The 13438-nt window shown below is 47.9% G+C and overlaps 1 protein-coding gene across 3 annotated transcripts in view; it reads right to left on the minus strand.

The window, feature by feature from the left end:
* Window positions 1-7975: 7975 nt before the first annotated feature.
* LOC137528772 (N-acetyllactosaminide alpha-1,3-galactosyltransferase-like) overlaps window positions 7976-13438 on the minus strand; it is a 158296-nt gene continuing 152833 nt past the window's right edge. For 2 of the 3 annotated variants that reach the window (XM_068250336.1, XM_068250337.1), the window contains exon 5: window positions 7976-13114. In XM_068250336.1, coding sequence (XP_068106437.1) covers window positions 12707-13114 — 408 coding nt within the window. In that variant the 3' untranslated portion in view covers window positions 7976-12706. The remainder of the gene's footprint in view (window positions 13115-13438) is intronic. The other variant, XR_011023462.1, reaches the window with a different exon arrangement.

The following is a 13438-nucleotide window of genomic DNA, read 5'->3' on the forward strand; positions in this document are numbered from 1 at the left end:
CTGGTTCTGAGGAAGTTTCAGAACATTCTGAGGTAAGGACTGCCAGTTAGGCAGTTTGAAAGTGCCTGATGATACCACAGGGGTCCCACCCCTCATGTCTGGTATCAGGGCGCTGGGTAAATCGAGACAGACCTGAAAATGTTAATAAATCTGCCCTGACCTGTACGGTTCTGTGAGATAGAGCCCATATATGGGTAGATATGATTTCTAGTCCCCAGGACAAGGGGAGGGCTCATCTCCTCTTCTAAGGGGGTGTGTGGCTCCCCGCCCTCACTCCCTCCTACTGAATCAGGGGCATAAGAATGGCAGAGGACCCAAACTCAGTGTCCTCCACACTGAAACATCTTGAACTCATCAGGTGCCAGCTTGAGGATATGCTGGCATCCACCTGGTCTGAACTCTGAACTCTGATTGAAACCCAGAACTCTGATTTTTCCCACAAAAAGGACATCTTTCCAGGAACTAAGTATTTTTTTCCATTCTTTTATTTTTATACTGGCTATTACTGTCTTAATAATTGTGATTTTAATAATTGTCTGTATATATTAATTATTTATATTGCGTGAATAAACGACTTTCTCCAAGTCATTCACTGTCCGCTACCCTGCTTATCAGCACACACAGAACTGATCCCGGGTCTCTGAAGATACGCTACTGTTTGTTTGTTGTTGGCTAGACAGAATATCGTGTGTTTAACCGTTTTATTCGCAGGATTAGTCAGTCAGTTAGTGGGCTCCACGGTCCCATGATAACCGCGGTGGTAGCAGTTTACTCTGAACCAGTGGGTGAAGTTGTAATCACCCGTGTCTCACAGGCTCCCTTCTGAGTTGTCTGCGGCTAATTCTTAACGGTTCCTGCGCATTGACTGCGACCAGAGTTCGCACGATCTGTGCGCTGGCACCGTTTAGAAGGCTAAGTGCGGTCAGCCACTAGGGCTCCTGTGACAGTGTTAGGCAGCGGTTGGGACCTGTGTTGTGCTGAAAGTATCTACAATAGCGCTAGCGCTATCGAGAAACGAACTAATTCGTTGGTGTAGCTGGAAGGCAATATATTTTTTATATATACAGAGAGACTGTGTAGCCAGTACCCCTCCCCAAAAGTTTTATTTTATTTGGCATGGAAATGTCCGGGAACTACAAGAAAATGTGCCTGGCGGACCTGCAAAATCTTTGCCAAGAGAGAGGCATTGATGTCGGCCGCAAGACACAACGGGACCTGGTAACGGAATTGTTTCAATGGGATACCCAGCAACTGCGGCAGCCGGGGGTGTCCGCTGAAGTGGATACCAGCCCATCTGACCCAAGTCAAGGGGAACCAGAGACTGAAGATTCTGCGCATACGGAGGTTGAGCATCCTGCGGGCCCTGTTGCAACAGTTACGCCAGAGACTGTCAGTATGGACCCCAATCCCAGAGTTTCTGAAAGTACTCGCCTGGAACCGGCCAGTACTGGACTGTCCGTTTGTACTGATCCGCTAATGCAGCAGGCATTACAAAAGCTGATGGACACTGACCTGGACAAGTACCTGCAGTACATGCGTGAGGAGTGCCAATCTGCAGAAGCGCGGACAGAGCGCCAAATGCGGGAGGAACGGGAGCGGCAAGCTGCTGCTGCTGCTGCTGAACACCACGCGGAGAGGGATGCCGCTGAGCGGGAACGCCAACGACAACATGAGCTCAACATGGCAAAGGTTCAACAGGCCAGCCGGAGTTCACCGCCCAGCCTCCCTGCTGAAGGAGCTGCACCACCCGTAAGTGCAAAATTTAAATTTGCTAATATTGAAAAAGACACCGTCATTGACTTGTTTTTGCGGTCTTTTGAGAAAGCATGCCGTCAGTATCGTCTGTCCCAAGACCAGTGGGCCAGACATCTGACACCTTTGCTGCGCTACAAAGCGCTTGATGCCTTCGCAGAATTGCCTGCGGAGAAGGATAATGATTTTGCTGCTATAAAAGACGCTATCATTACTAAGTACCAGCTGACGCCAGAAGCCTATCGGAAAAAGTTCAGGGCCTGGCAGAAAAAGTCTTCTGATTCGTACCGAGATGTGGTCAGCAGCTTGCTCAACACACTACGCCAGTGGACTCTAGGCCTCACCAAAGGGTCTTATGGCGTCCTGGAGGACTTGATAGTCCTCGAACAATTTCTGAACATTTGCCCTGCTGATGTACGACAGTTGGTGTTAGAACGCAGGCCGGCTTCAGCCACTGTCGCTGCAGACCTTGCTGAGACTTTTGCAACTACCCGGGTGGCTGATACCCGCAGAACTGTCCAATCCAGCTGGAGAGGAGGTCAGCCCAATACTCTGGCAGACTCTCCTGCCCCTGTGAGCCGTCCGCCACAGAGGCCAACCAGCGCAGCTGCTGCACCCAGGCCTGCAGCACCTGGAGAGGTCACCTGTCACTACTGCCGCCAGCCCGGATACATGAAATTCGACTGCCCGGAGCGGAGACAGACACCCACCAGCGAACCACAGCCTGGATCATCAGATTTTGTCCTGTTTGCCCGCGGAAAGGAAATCCGCGACCGAACCGACCAGCAGCAACTTGTTAGAGTGAACGGCAAAGTTGTCACCGGATTCCGAGACACCGGAGCTGACATCACGTTGGTTCACTCACACCTTGTGCCAAAGGAGAGCATCAGCTCCAGCCGATCCCTTGCCCTTACTGGAGTAGAGGGCACCCTTTTTCACATAGCCCACGTGACAGTGAAGCTGGATTGGGGAGTGGGAGGAATCCAAGAAAGGGTTGTTGGGGTTATGAAGGATCTCCCAGTCCCTGTGTTGCTGGGGACTGATTTGGGCAAGCTTGTGTCCTACTATGAACCTGCCACGACCGCCTTGTCGCTCACGGAAGGAGACGGACTCTCAACCCACCACCAGGTACTTTATACACTTGGGGGAGCACCAGGGGGAGGCGGGTTGAATGTGCCCAGTTCAAGGGTACCAGGTTCAATAGTGCCTGCTTCAAAGGCACCTGAGTTTGATGTACAGACTGTCTGTTGTGATGATGCTGTAACTGTACCTGAGTTTACTGTACAACCTGTCTGTAATGAAAAAATGTCTATACCTGTCAATGTCATTACTGCATGCAATGATGATTTGAGTAATGTCCGTCTGTGCCATTCTGACAGTGTACCTGTACTAGCAGTACCGCGCAGCTGCACTGCTCAGAACCCGAGCTCAGAACAGGTGGAGGGGGTTCCGGCCTCCTCCCCCTCCTCTGACCGCAGGGATGAGACCTTTCAGCCGCTGGCCTTGTGTGACATGAGCCAGTTGGCTGAAACTGACAGCGCCGTATTCTCAGCCGCACTACAACGTGACCCAAGCCTGGAGGTGCTCAGGCAGCAAGCCGCTGAGCCCCTCGCAGACGGGGCCGCTTTCAAGGTGTACTGGGAAGGTGGGAGACTGTACAGTGAGTCTGTACAGCCCCCTACAGGTAGATCCCACGCGAATACCAAATGGCTTGTGGTCCCGAGTGCGTTCAGGGGACATGTGCTGAAATCCGCACATGGTAATCCTCTGACAGGGCACTCGGGTGTCCGCAAGACACTTGCCGGTATTCGGAACCAGTTTTATTGGCCCCGGATGAACAGGGATGTAGCAAACTACTGCAGGGCATGTGCCGTCTGTCAGGAGCTGGGAAGGTCCAGGGATCCCCGCGGGGTTCCCTTAGGTCCACAGCCACTTAGCAGGGGAATCCTGCGTGGGCTGGCTGTTGACCTAACCAACCCACTGCCCGTTGTCAGCAGTCCCGGCAGACACCACGTCCGACTGCAGTGGCGCAAACGCCCTGTCCAGAACGGTCCATGTCGGGTCAACCCTGAGGGTAGCAGACCGCGACCGGTCCAGGGGAACCGAGCCACAGGCTCCAATAGGTTTTCCCGCCGTACCGGCAACTCGAGGCCCGTCAGCCAGGTTAGCGGCACCGCCACACATCTTGCGGATGCGTGGCTAAGCTGCAGACAAGGGGGAGGGCTGTCATGGACGGTTGCGGGGCCGCAGACGTGTCCTGGAACCGCCCATGAAGAAAAAGCGATCGCACTCGATTCCCTGCATCGATTGCGCTTCAAATCGATACAATCTGGGTTGAGTGTGTAGGGGCAGCTGAAGTCCTTTTCTTAGCAGAGAGAGAGCACCATCCTAAAGGCTGGATGGCTCTTTTGATATGCTAATGAGCCTGGGCCCAGAGAGTCCCTGGCTTCAAGCTGTGCTGATGGCCCATCCATCAGGTATAAGGTGACAAGCACCATGGCAGAAGCAATCTAGTTGGGGGGAAGCCAGACCCACTGGCTCCCTCCCAGCAGGGGAGGTGACACCTAGCTGGCTGCTCCAAACTTCAAAGAGCCTTTGCCTGGGAATAACCTGAGTCTCATAGCATATCCATAACTTCCCAGATCTGTCATATTTCTGGGGTTCCTGAGATGGCAGCTTCGCCAAACGTGGGGGAAGTGTAGCATGAGCCCCGGTGCTGGTTCTGAGGAAGTTTCAGAACATTCTGAGGTAAGGACTGCCAGTTAGGCAGTTTGAAAGTGCCTGATGATACCACAGGGGTCCCACCCCTCATGTCTGGTATCAGGGCGCTGGGTAAATCGAGACAGACCTGAAAATGTTAATAAATCTGCCCTGACCTGTACGGTTCTGTGAGATAGAGCCCATATATGGGTAGATATGATTTCTAGTCCCCAGGACAAGGGGAGGGCTCATATCATCTTCTAAGGGGGTGTGTGGCTCCCCGCCCTCACTCCCTCCTACTGAATCAGGGGCATAAGAATGGCAGAGGACCCAAACTCAGTGTCCTCCACACTGAAACATCTTGAACTCATCAGGTGCCAGCTTGAGGATATGCTGGCATCCACCTGGTCTGAACTCTGATTGAAACCCAGAACTCTGATTTTTCCCACAAAAAGGACATCTTTCCAGGAACTAAGTATTTTTCTCCATTCTTTTATTTTTATACTGGCTATTACTGTCTTAATAATTGTGATTTTAATAATTGTCTGTATATATTAATTATTTATATTGCGTGAATAAATGACTTTCTCCAAGTCATTCACTGTCCGCTACCCTGCTTATCAGCACACACAGAACTGATCCCGGGTCTCTGAAGATACGCTACAGTTTGTTTGTTGTTGGCTAGACAGAATATCGTGTGTTTAACCGTTTTATTCGCAGGATTAGTCAGTCAGTTAGTGGGCTCCACGGTCCCATGATAACCGCGGTGGTGGCAGTTTACTCTGAACCAGTGGGTGAAGTTGTAATCACCCGTGTCTCACAGGCTCCCTTCTGAGTTGTCTGCGGCTAATTCTTAACGGTTCCTGCGCATTGACTGCGACCAGAGTTCGCACGATCTGTGCGCTGGCACCGTTTAGAAGGCTAAGTGCGGTCAGCCACTAGGGCTCCTGTGACAAGGAACCCCACAAGTGACCCCATTTTAGAAAAAAAGACACCCCAGGGTATTCTGTTAGGTGTATGACGAGTTCATAGAAGATTTTATTTTTTGTCAAAAGTTAGCGGAAATTGATTTTTATTGTTTTTTTCACAAAGTGTCATTTTTCACTAACTTGTGACACAAAATAAAATCTTCTATGAACTCACCATACTCCTAACGGAATACCTTGTGGTGTCTTCTTTCTAAAATGGGGTCACTTGTGGGGTTCCTATACTGCCCTGGCATTTTAGGGGACCTAAACCGCGAGGAGTAGTCTAGAAAACAAATGTCTCAAAATGACCTGTGAATAGGACGTTGGGCCCTTTAGCGCACCTAGGCTGCAAAAAAGTGTCACACATGTGGTATCGCCGTACTCAGGAGATGTAGTGTAATGTGTTTTGGGGTGTATTTTTACACATACCCATGCTAGGTGGGAGAAATCTCTGTAAATGGACAATTGTATGTAAAAAAAAAAATCAAAAAATGTGTCATTTACAGAGATTTTTCTCCCACCCAGCATGGGTATGTGTAAAAATACACCCCAAAACACATTATACTACTTCTCCTGAGTACGGCGATACCACGTGTGGCACTTTTTTGCAGCCTAACTGCGCTAAGGGGCCCAAAGTCCAATGAGTACCTTTAGGATTTCACAAGTCATTTTGCGACATTTGGTTTCAAGACTACTCCTCACGGTTTTGGGCCCCTAAAATGCCAGGGCAGTATAGTAACCCCACAAGTGACCCCATTTTAGAAAGAAGACACCCCAAGGTATTCTGTTAGGTGTATGACGAGTTCATAGAAGATTTTATTTTTTGTCACAAGTTAGCGGAAAATGACACTTTGATTTTAATAGTTTTTTTCACAAAGTGTCATTTTCCGCTAACTTGTGACAAAAAATTAAATCTTCTATGAACTCACCATACTCCTAACGGAATACCTTGTGGTGTCTTCTTTCTAAAATGGGGTCATTAGTCAGGTTCCTACACTGCCCTGGCATTTTAGGGGCCCTAAACTGTGAGGAGTAGTCTTGAAACCAAATGTCGCAAAATGACCTGTGAAATCCTAAAGGTACTCATTGGACTTTGGGCCCCTTAGCGCAGTTAGGGTGCAAAAAAGTGCCACACATGTGGTATCGCCGTACTCAGGAGAAGTAGTATAATGTGTTTTGGGGTGTATTTTTACACATACCCATGCTGAGTGAGAGAAATATTTCTGTAAATGGACAATTGTGTGTAAAAAAAAAAAAAAAAAAATTGTCATTTACAGAGATATTTCTCCCACCCAGCATGGGTATGTGTAAAAATACACCCCAAAACACATTATACTACTTCTCCTGAGTACGGCAATACCGCGTGTGGCACTTTTTTTTGCAGCCTAACTGCGCTAAGGGGCCCAAAGTCCAATGAGCACCTTTAGGCTTTACAGGGGTGCTTACAATTAGGCACCCCCCAAAATGCCAGGACACACTCCACAAATGACCCCATTTTGGAAAGTAGACACTTCAAGGTATTCAGAGAGGAGCATAGTGAGTCCGTGGCAGATTTCATTTTTTTTTGTCGCAAGTTAGAAGAAATGCAAGCTTCTTTTTGTGTCACAAAGTGTCATTTTCCACTAACTTGTGACAAAAAATAAAATCTTCTATCAACTTACCATGCCTCTCAGTGAATACTTTGGGATGTCTTCTTTCCAAAATGGGGTCATTTGGGGGGTATTTATACTATCCTGGAATTTTAGCACCTCATGAACCCTGACAGGTGGTCAGAAAAGTCAGAGATGCTTCAAAATGGGAAAATTCACTTTTGGCACCATAGTTTGTAAATGCTATAACTTTTACCCAAACCAATAAATATACACTGAATGGATTTTTTAATCAAAGACATGTAGCACAATAAATGTGGACAAAAATGTATACAGAAATTTTACTTTATTTGAAAAATGTCAGCACAGAAAGTAAAAAAAAAATCATTTTTTTGACAAAATTCATGTCTTTTTTGATGAATATATTAAAAACTAAAACTCGCAGCAGCAATCAAATAGCACCAAAAGAAAGCTGTATTAGTGACAAGAAAAGGAGGTAAGATTCATTTAGGTGGTAGGTTGTATGACCGAGCAATAAACCGTGAAAGCTGCAGTGGTCTGAATGGAGAAAAAGGCTCTGGTCCTTAAAGGACTTACGAGGCCAAATTAGGGAAAAAAGTGAATTACCTGCATAATCTTTTACGGCCCGGAGGATGCCGTCCACGCCGATCCGCCGGGTCCCCCCCACGGCTGGGTCGGGCTCCGCTGCCTCTCCTAAAATGGCCGCTTCCTCTGGCCGCAGCTGCGCAGTCCGCATAGCCGCGAGTGCGGCTGCACAGCTCTAGGGCCAACCTCCCTGATCCACGCTTTGTAGCGTGCATCAGGGAGGTTGGCCCTAGAGCTGTGCAGCCGCACTCGCGGATATGCAGACTGCGCAGCCGCACTCGCGGCTATGCGGACTGCGCAGCCGCGGCCAGAGCAAGCGGCCATTTTAGGAGAGGCAGCGGAGCCCGACCCAAGCCGTGGGGTTGGGAGCCAGCTAATGAGCGGGGGGACCCAGCGGATCGGCACAGAGGGCGCGGACGGCGTCCTCCGTGCCGTAAAAGATTATGCAGGTAATTAACTTTTTCCCTAATTTGGCCTCGTAAGTCCTTTAAGGGGCGAAAAGACTGTGGTCCTCAAGTGGTTAAAAGGACCAGTGGCACGTAAAATTTAAAAATTCAAAATACATGTAAACGCATTAAATTGAAGGACCACTCCAGCGAAAAAAAAGTATGCAGTTAAAATCTGACAGAGCTGACATGTTTTGGACTAGCCCATCTTCTCATGGGGGGATTCTCACGGTTTTCTTTGTTTTCAAAAGCATTTCCTAAATGGCAGTTGCTAAATCTAATTGACAAAATAGTGTGCAAGCGAGTAGGGAGGGTGGCTGGTATCGTACTATTATGGCAGTTAAACTGCCGTTTAGGAAGTGCTTTTAAAAACAAAGAAAAAAACTTGAATCCCTCATGAGGAGATGGACTAGTCCAAAACCTGTCGGTTCTGTCAGATTTTAACTGCTTACTTTTTTCGCTGGAGTGCTGCTTTAAGAAGTTGTGTTTCTTCCAGAGTAAAAATGAGCTGCAAATTACTTTTCTCCCATGTTGCGGTCATGCCGTCCCGTAGAGGATTTAATAGAAATCAGAAGAGACTGACATGTTTTTGCCTAGTCCATCTCTTCATGGGGGATTCATTTATTATTGACAAAAGCACTCCCTGGAAAGGATCTATACAAAGATGCAGCCCCCCACCACCACACTGTCCTGGTAGTTGGACAGTGCAACTGCCATTCACTAAGTGCTTTTGAAAATAAAGAAAACCTTGAGAGTTACCCATGAGGAAATGGGCTAATCCAATACCTGTCAGTTCTGTCAGATTTCTACTACCTACTTTACGTGACGGCAACATAGGAGAAGGGTAATTTATAGCTCATTTTACTCTGCGAGAAATGTACTTTTTATTCATGTGTTTTAGTGTATTTTTATATTTTTTAATTTTTTCTCGATCGTGGTGCTTTAAAGGAAACATCCAAGTAAAATTTAAAAAAAGATCCACTTACCTGGGGCTTCCTCCAGCCCGTGGCAGCCATCCTGTGCCCTCGCCGCAGCTCCGGAGGCTTCTGGTCTTCTCTGCCGCAGAACCCGACTTCGCCAGGTCGGGTTCTGGGTCGGCATCTTCTGCGCTCCACGGCGCGGGTCCCGTGGTCCGGCCGACATCATCATGGACCTGGCGAAGTCAGGTTCTGCAGCGGAGAACTAGACAAAAACACACTCCGAGCTGACAGCGTACACTTAAAGGAGAACTGTAGAGAGAGGTGTGTGGAGGCTGCCATATTTATTTCCATTTAAGCAATACCAGTTGCCAGGCTGTCCTGCTGATCCTCTGCCTCTAATACTTTCAGTCATAGACCCTGAACAAGCATGCAGCAGATCAGGTATTTCTGACAGTTTTGACAGATATGACAAGATTAGCTACATGCTTGTTTCTGGTGTGATGCAGCCACTACTTCAGTCAAATAGATCAGCAGGGCTGCCAGGCAACTGGTATTGCTTAAAAGGAAATAAATATGGCAGTCTCCATATAACTCTCATTACAGTTCTTCTTTAACACTTGTTCGCCCCTCTGTTATTTTGGTTATATACAGTAGTACCAGAGGTTGGCACTCACAGTGTAACCCACACCCTCTCAGACTTCTCTAGGCAACAGTTTCCCAAACAATACAATACACCTCAAGTTTTACTCCTTCACTTCCGTTGGGGTACAATACCTAAAGAATTACTTATATGATAGCTAGCATAATCCGCAGTCACATAAAAAAACTCATATAATCACAAAAAGTCCACAGTGAATTTAAGCTGCTTAAGGGCCCGTTTCCACTATAGTGTTAAGAAATCGCCGGCGAATCACCGCAGGCAAATCGCATGCGGGTGCGATTCCGCATGCGTTTTTTGCTGCGATTTTGCATGCGATTTCCCATAGGTAAGGCTGTATGCGATTTTAACCATGTCACTGCCTGTGTGAATTAACATGGGTACCTATGCGAAATCGCATGCGAAATCGCGGCAAAAACCGCATGGGGAAAACGCATGCGATTTCCCTATTAAATACATTGCGTGCGATTCGCCTGCATTCCACACGCAGGCGAATTCTGAGGCCCCTATCCTGCAGATTTTTTCTGCACAGAAAAACGTGCGGGGAAACGCACAAGTGGAAACAGTCCCATCCACTTGTACTGACTGTGCGAATCCGCATGCGTTGCCCGCATGCGGATTCGCGATAGTGGAAACGGGCCCTTAAGCTATTATGCGTAATACAAAGTTCCAGTTCTGGCATCAAAGGCTGGAGTATAGTTCAGTGTGCCTCAGCTGCTAGTTGAGACCTTATCCTGAGGTTAGATTCTTACTATAAAGGAAAGCCTTCACCACACCCCAGTGAGATACACTCACCAAATGTTAAGACCTGCTGGTAGGTCAAATGGAGCTGTGGTGAGGGCACAGGACAGCTGCCACGGGTTGGAGGAAGCCCCAGGTAAGTGGATTTTTTTTTATTTTACTTAGACCTTTACTTTAACTATTTTTTTTCTTCCAGTTTTTAACTGGATCTCAGAAGGTAGTGTAAACATACATATATAGTTGCTTTTGGCTAGGCATTTTTTTTTTTTTTTAGCCAGAAGACATCCATTTCAGCTGCTCTGCTTTCCTTCCAGCGGTCTGGTATGCAATGTATGCGCACATAAACATATGATCAGCTCAGCAAAGCCAGATGCCTTTTCTACCTGAATCATACTTTCTTCCGGGTCTGTTTAAACCTTGGCGGTAATGACGAGCCCAGCTCATCTATTACCGCCGCAGTGGATTTCTCAGCCCCTGGAGGGTCTTTTACACCAAATTTTCGGAGGGGGTGCTAACTTGGCTAGCTACATCACCCCTCCGATCGCTGCTGCCACGCTCTGATCCCCTCAATCGCGCTGTTTTATACATACCCCCCAGAGCCCATGGCGGCGCAGCCTCTCCATAGCCTCCAGGGGTCGCTATGGCGGCGATCGGAAGTGCGCGTGACGTTGATGACGTCAGACATCATGCCAGATCATTGCCATAGCAATGCCTGAAGCTATGGCGGAAGTCTCGGCCGTCGCGGGATCGCGGCCAGACTAATATCGCCGGCGGCGAGCGGGGGGAGGGGGACAGTGCCGGGGGACTTGGGGGAAAAGTGTAGCTAGCGTAGTGCTAGCTACACCAATGTAGACATTTAAAACAAAAAAAAGCCACCCATGGCCGCAATTAATCGAACGCCAGGGTGGTTAAAGGGAGCCTGAAGTGAGAGGCAGATACAGAATTATCATTAGGCACACTAGGTACGAGCCTAGAGGCGCCAGTGTGCTGAGAGGCGCCTTTCATGGGTTTGCAATCCTGCACTCATCATCATCCTGGTGTCATCTGATATCAATGCCCCTGGATCAGAGAGTTGGATGGACAGTTCAATCCAGACTACCCATCCAGCTCCCCTCCAATTAGCGTCACAGGGAATGGGTGAGAGAGGCGGGTGGGCGTGCCATAGTGCTGATATGGTGACCTTCAGAAGCCAATATCAACCTGGATAAGAAATCAAGTGTGATATAATCACTGGAACTTTTGGTGGTCCTGGTGAGTATTATTGTAAGTTTTTGTTGGGAGGAGAATAAATAAGTTAGAGGGGTGGGATGGAAAGAGGGAGGGAGAGTGGTAGAGGGGGGTTCAAGATTATATCTGCAAAGAAATTTGATCTTCAAAGCAGGACTTCAAGTAGTAAGCACAAAGAATAATGCCCCTGTTCAGTAATTATACCATTTACCAAAAATAAAAATCCATAGGTATGGTCATTGGAAAAGCAGTGCCCATGTGACCACTTCTTCTGCAGTACAGTGCTGGTTGAGAAAGGACGCTCATCCATCTCTGTGGCGTTGCCGAAGGTGGCATGCAGGAGATGGAAGACGTAGTCAAGTCCCAGCGTCCTCTTTTCCATGAATGCCAGAGAGGTGTGAAGGTTGGGTGATTGCACTGGGCCTTTAGGACGATTCTTATAAGTTTTACCTCCAGGGCTGCCTTCAGGGCATAACAGGGGGGACTGCTCTATGGGGGCCCAGTGAATCTTGGGCTTGGCAAACAGTGCCACACATGGGCTGTCCAATAATGTGGTGAAAGAGGTCAGGAAGCTCAACCTTAGTCAGTGATTAAAGTAAACCTAACTGACGAATGGGAGAACAGGATTTTTACCATACTGGTTCTCCTTCCAGCCTCCCTGTAGTCTATCAGCTCCCTCAATACCCTTCCAGTCCAATCTGTTGTGCTTCTGTGAAGTCCACACAATCCAGCTGGGTTGCAGGGCACTGCATATGCTTTGTTCCAGGCCATGTGCTTCCTCCATCATGCTCTCATAGCTGGAACACACGGACGTTGGTGTGTTCAGGCCTTCAAGGATTGTGATTTGCCATGTGGGGACAGAGGGGAGTGACGGGAGGCCCAGTAGGTCAGCCCAGTATGGGGCCCAAATATTTCTGATGGCAGCCCTGCTTACCTCCATCTGCATTTACCTTTATATCTAATAATTTAATGTATATTATTTAGCTAAATCAGGTTAGACTCATGACCCAGCGAGGAGAAGGAGGACCAACTCCGGTTTCTTCTGCTTCTGACGTCTCTTCCTTTCAGAGCAGACAATGCCCATCTCTGTTTGTCTGCATCAGACTCTGAGTTTTTCATAATTTTTCTTGGCCCACACCATTCTATGGTACCTCAGCCACAACCGTTTGTCCCAGCAATACTCGGGAGACAAGATCTTCAGGGGAAGATTTTCCAAGGCGAAGTATCTGTTCAGATGACTTTCATCGTGCCATACCGCCTCTACTCCTTGCTCCTTGTCCTTTAAGATACCCGCCAGGCAGCTGGCAGTGAGATTAATAAGATGAGAAGGTGTGCCACCAAACACGGAAGCGTGGTAGTAATATTGTCCCTCTCCTGGAGGTATGTATGCAGCAGACTGAGGGCCCTGTTCATAGGGGAACTCCTCTCTCTTCGCCAAGTAGTACCCAGAGTGCAATTGGGCCATCAGGTCTCCGAGAACCTCTGGACCATAACGGGAAGTGAACACCTGGAGATAGAGAAACGGTGAGAAAGATGTAAGAGTAGGCTGGTTTAGGACAAAAGTGTTTTGATCAAAGTGAGAAATAAGACATTTCTGTACTGTAGTATCAACTGTCTGATGGTCAAAATCCAAATACACAAATCCTGAGATAAGCTAATAACATACTAAATATAACCTAGAGGAGGGAGGAATAGAAAAAAACCTTACAATATAACTTTTATTCAATATTAAAAAACAAGTAGTATTAGCTGCTTATAATTCTATAGGGAAATACTGTGAAGGGGTAGTACTAGTTGGCTTACGCTGGGCATACACGGCTCCATTTTGCCG

Source organism: Hyperolius riggenbachi, chromosome 8, assembly GCF_040937935.1.
Source record: "Hyperolius riggenbachi isolate aHypRig1 chromosome 8, aHypRig1.pri, whole genome shotgun sequence".
Lineage (NCBI taxonomy): Eukaryota > Metazoa > Chordata > Amphibia > Anura > Hyperoliidae > Hyperolius > Hyperolius riggenbachi.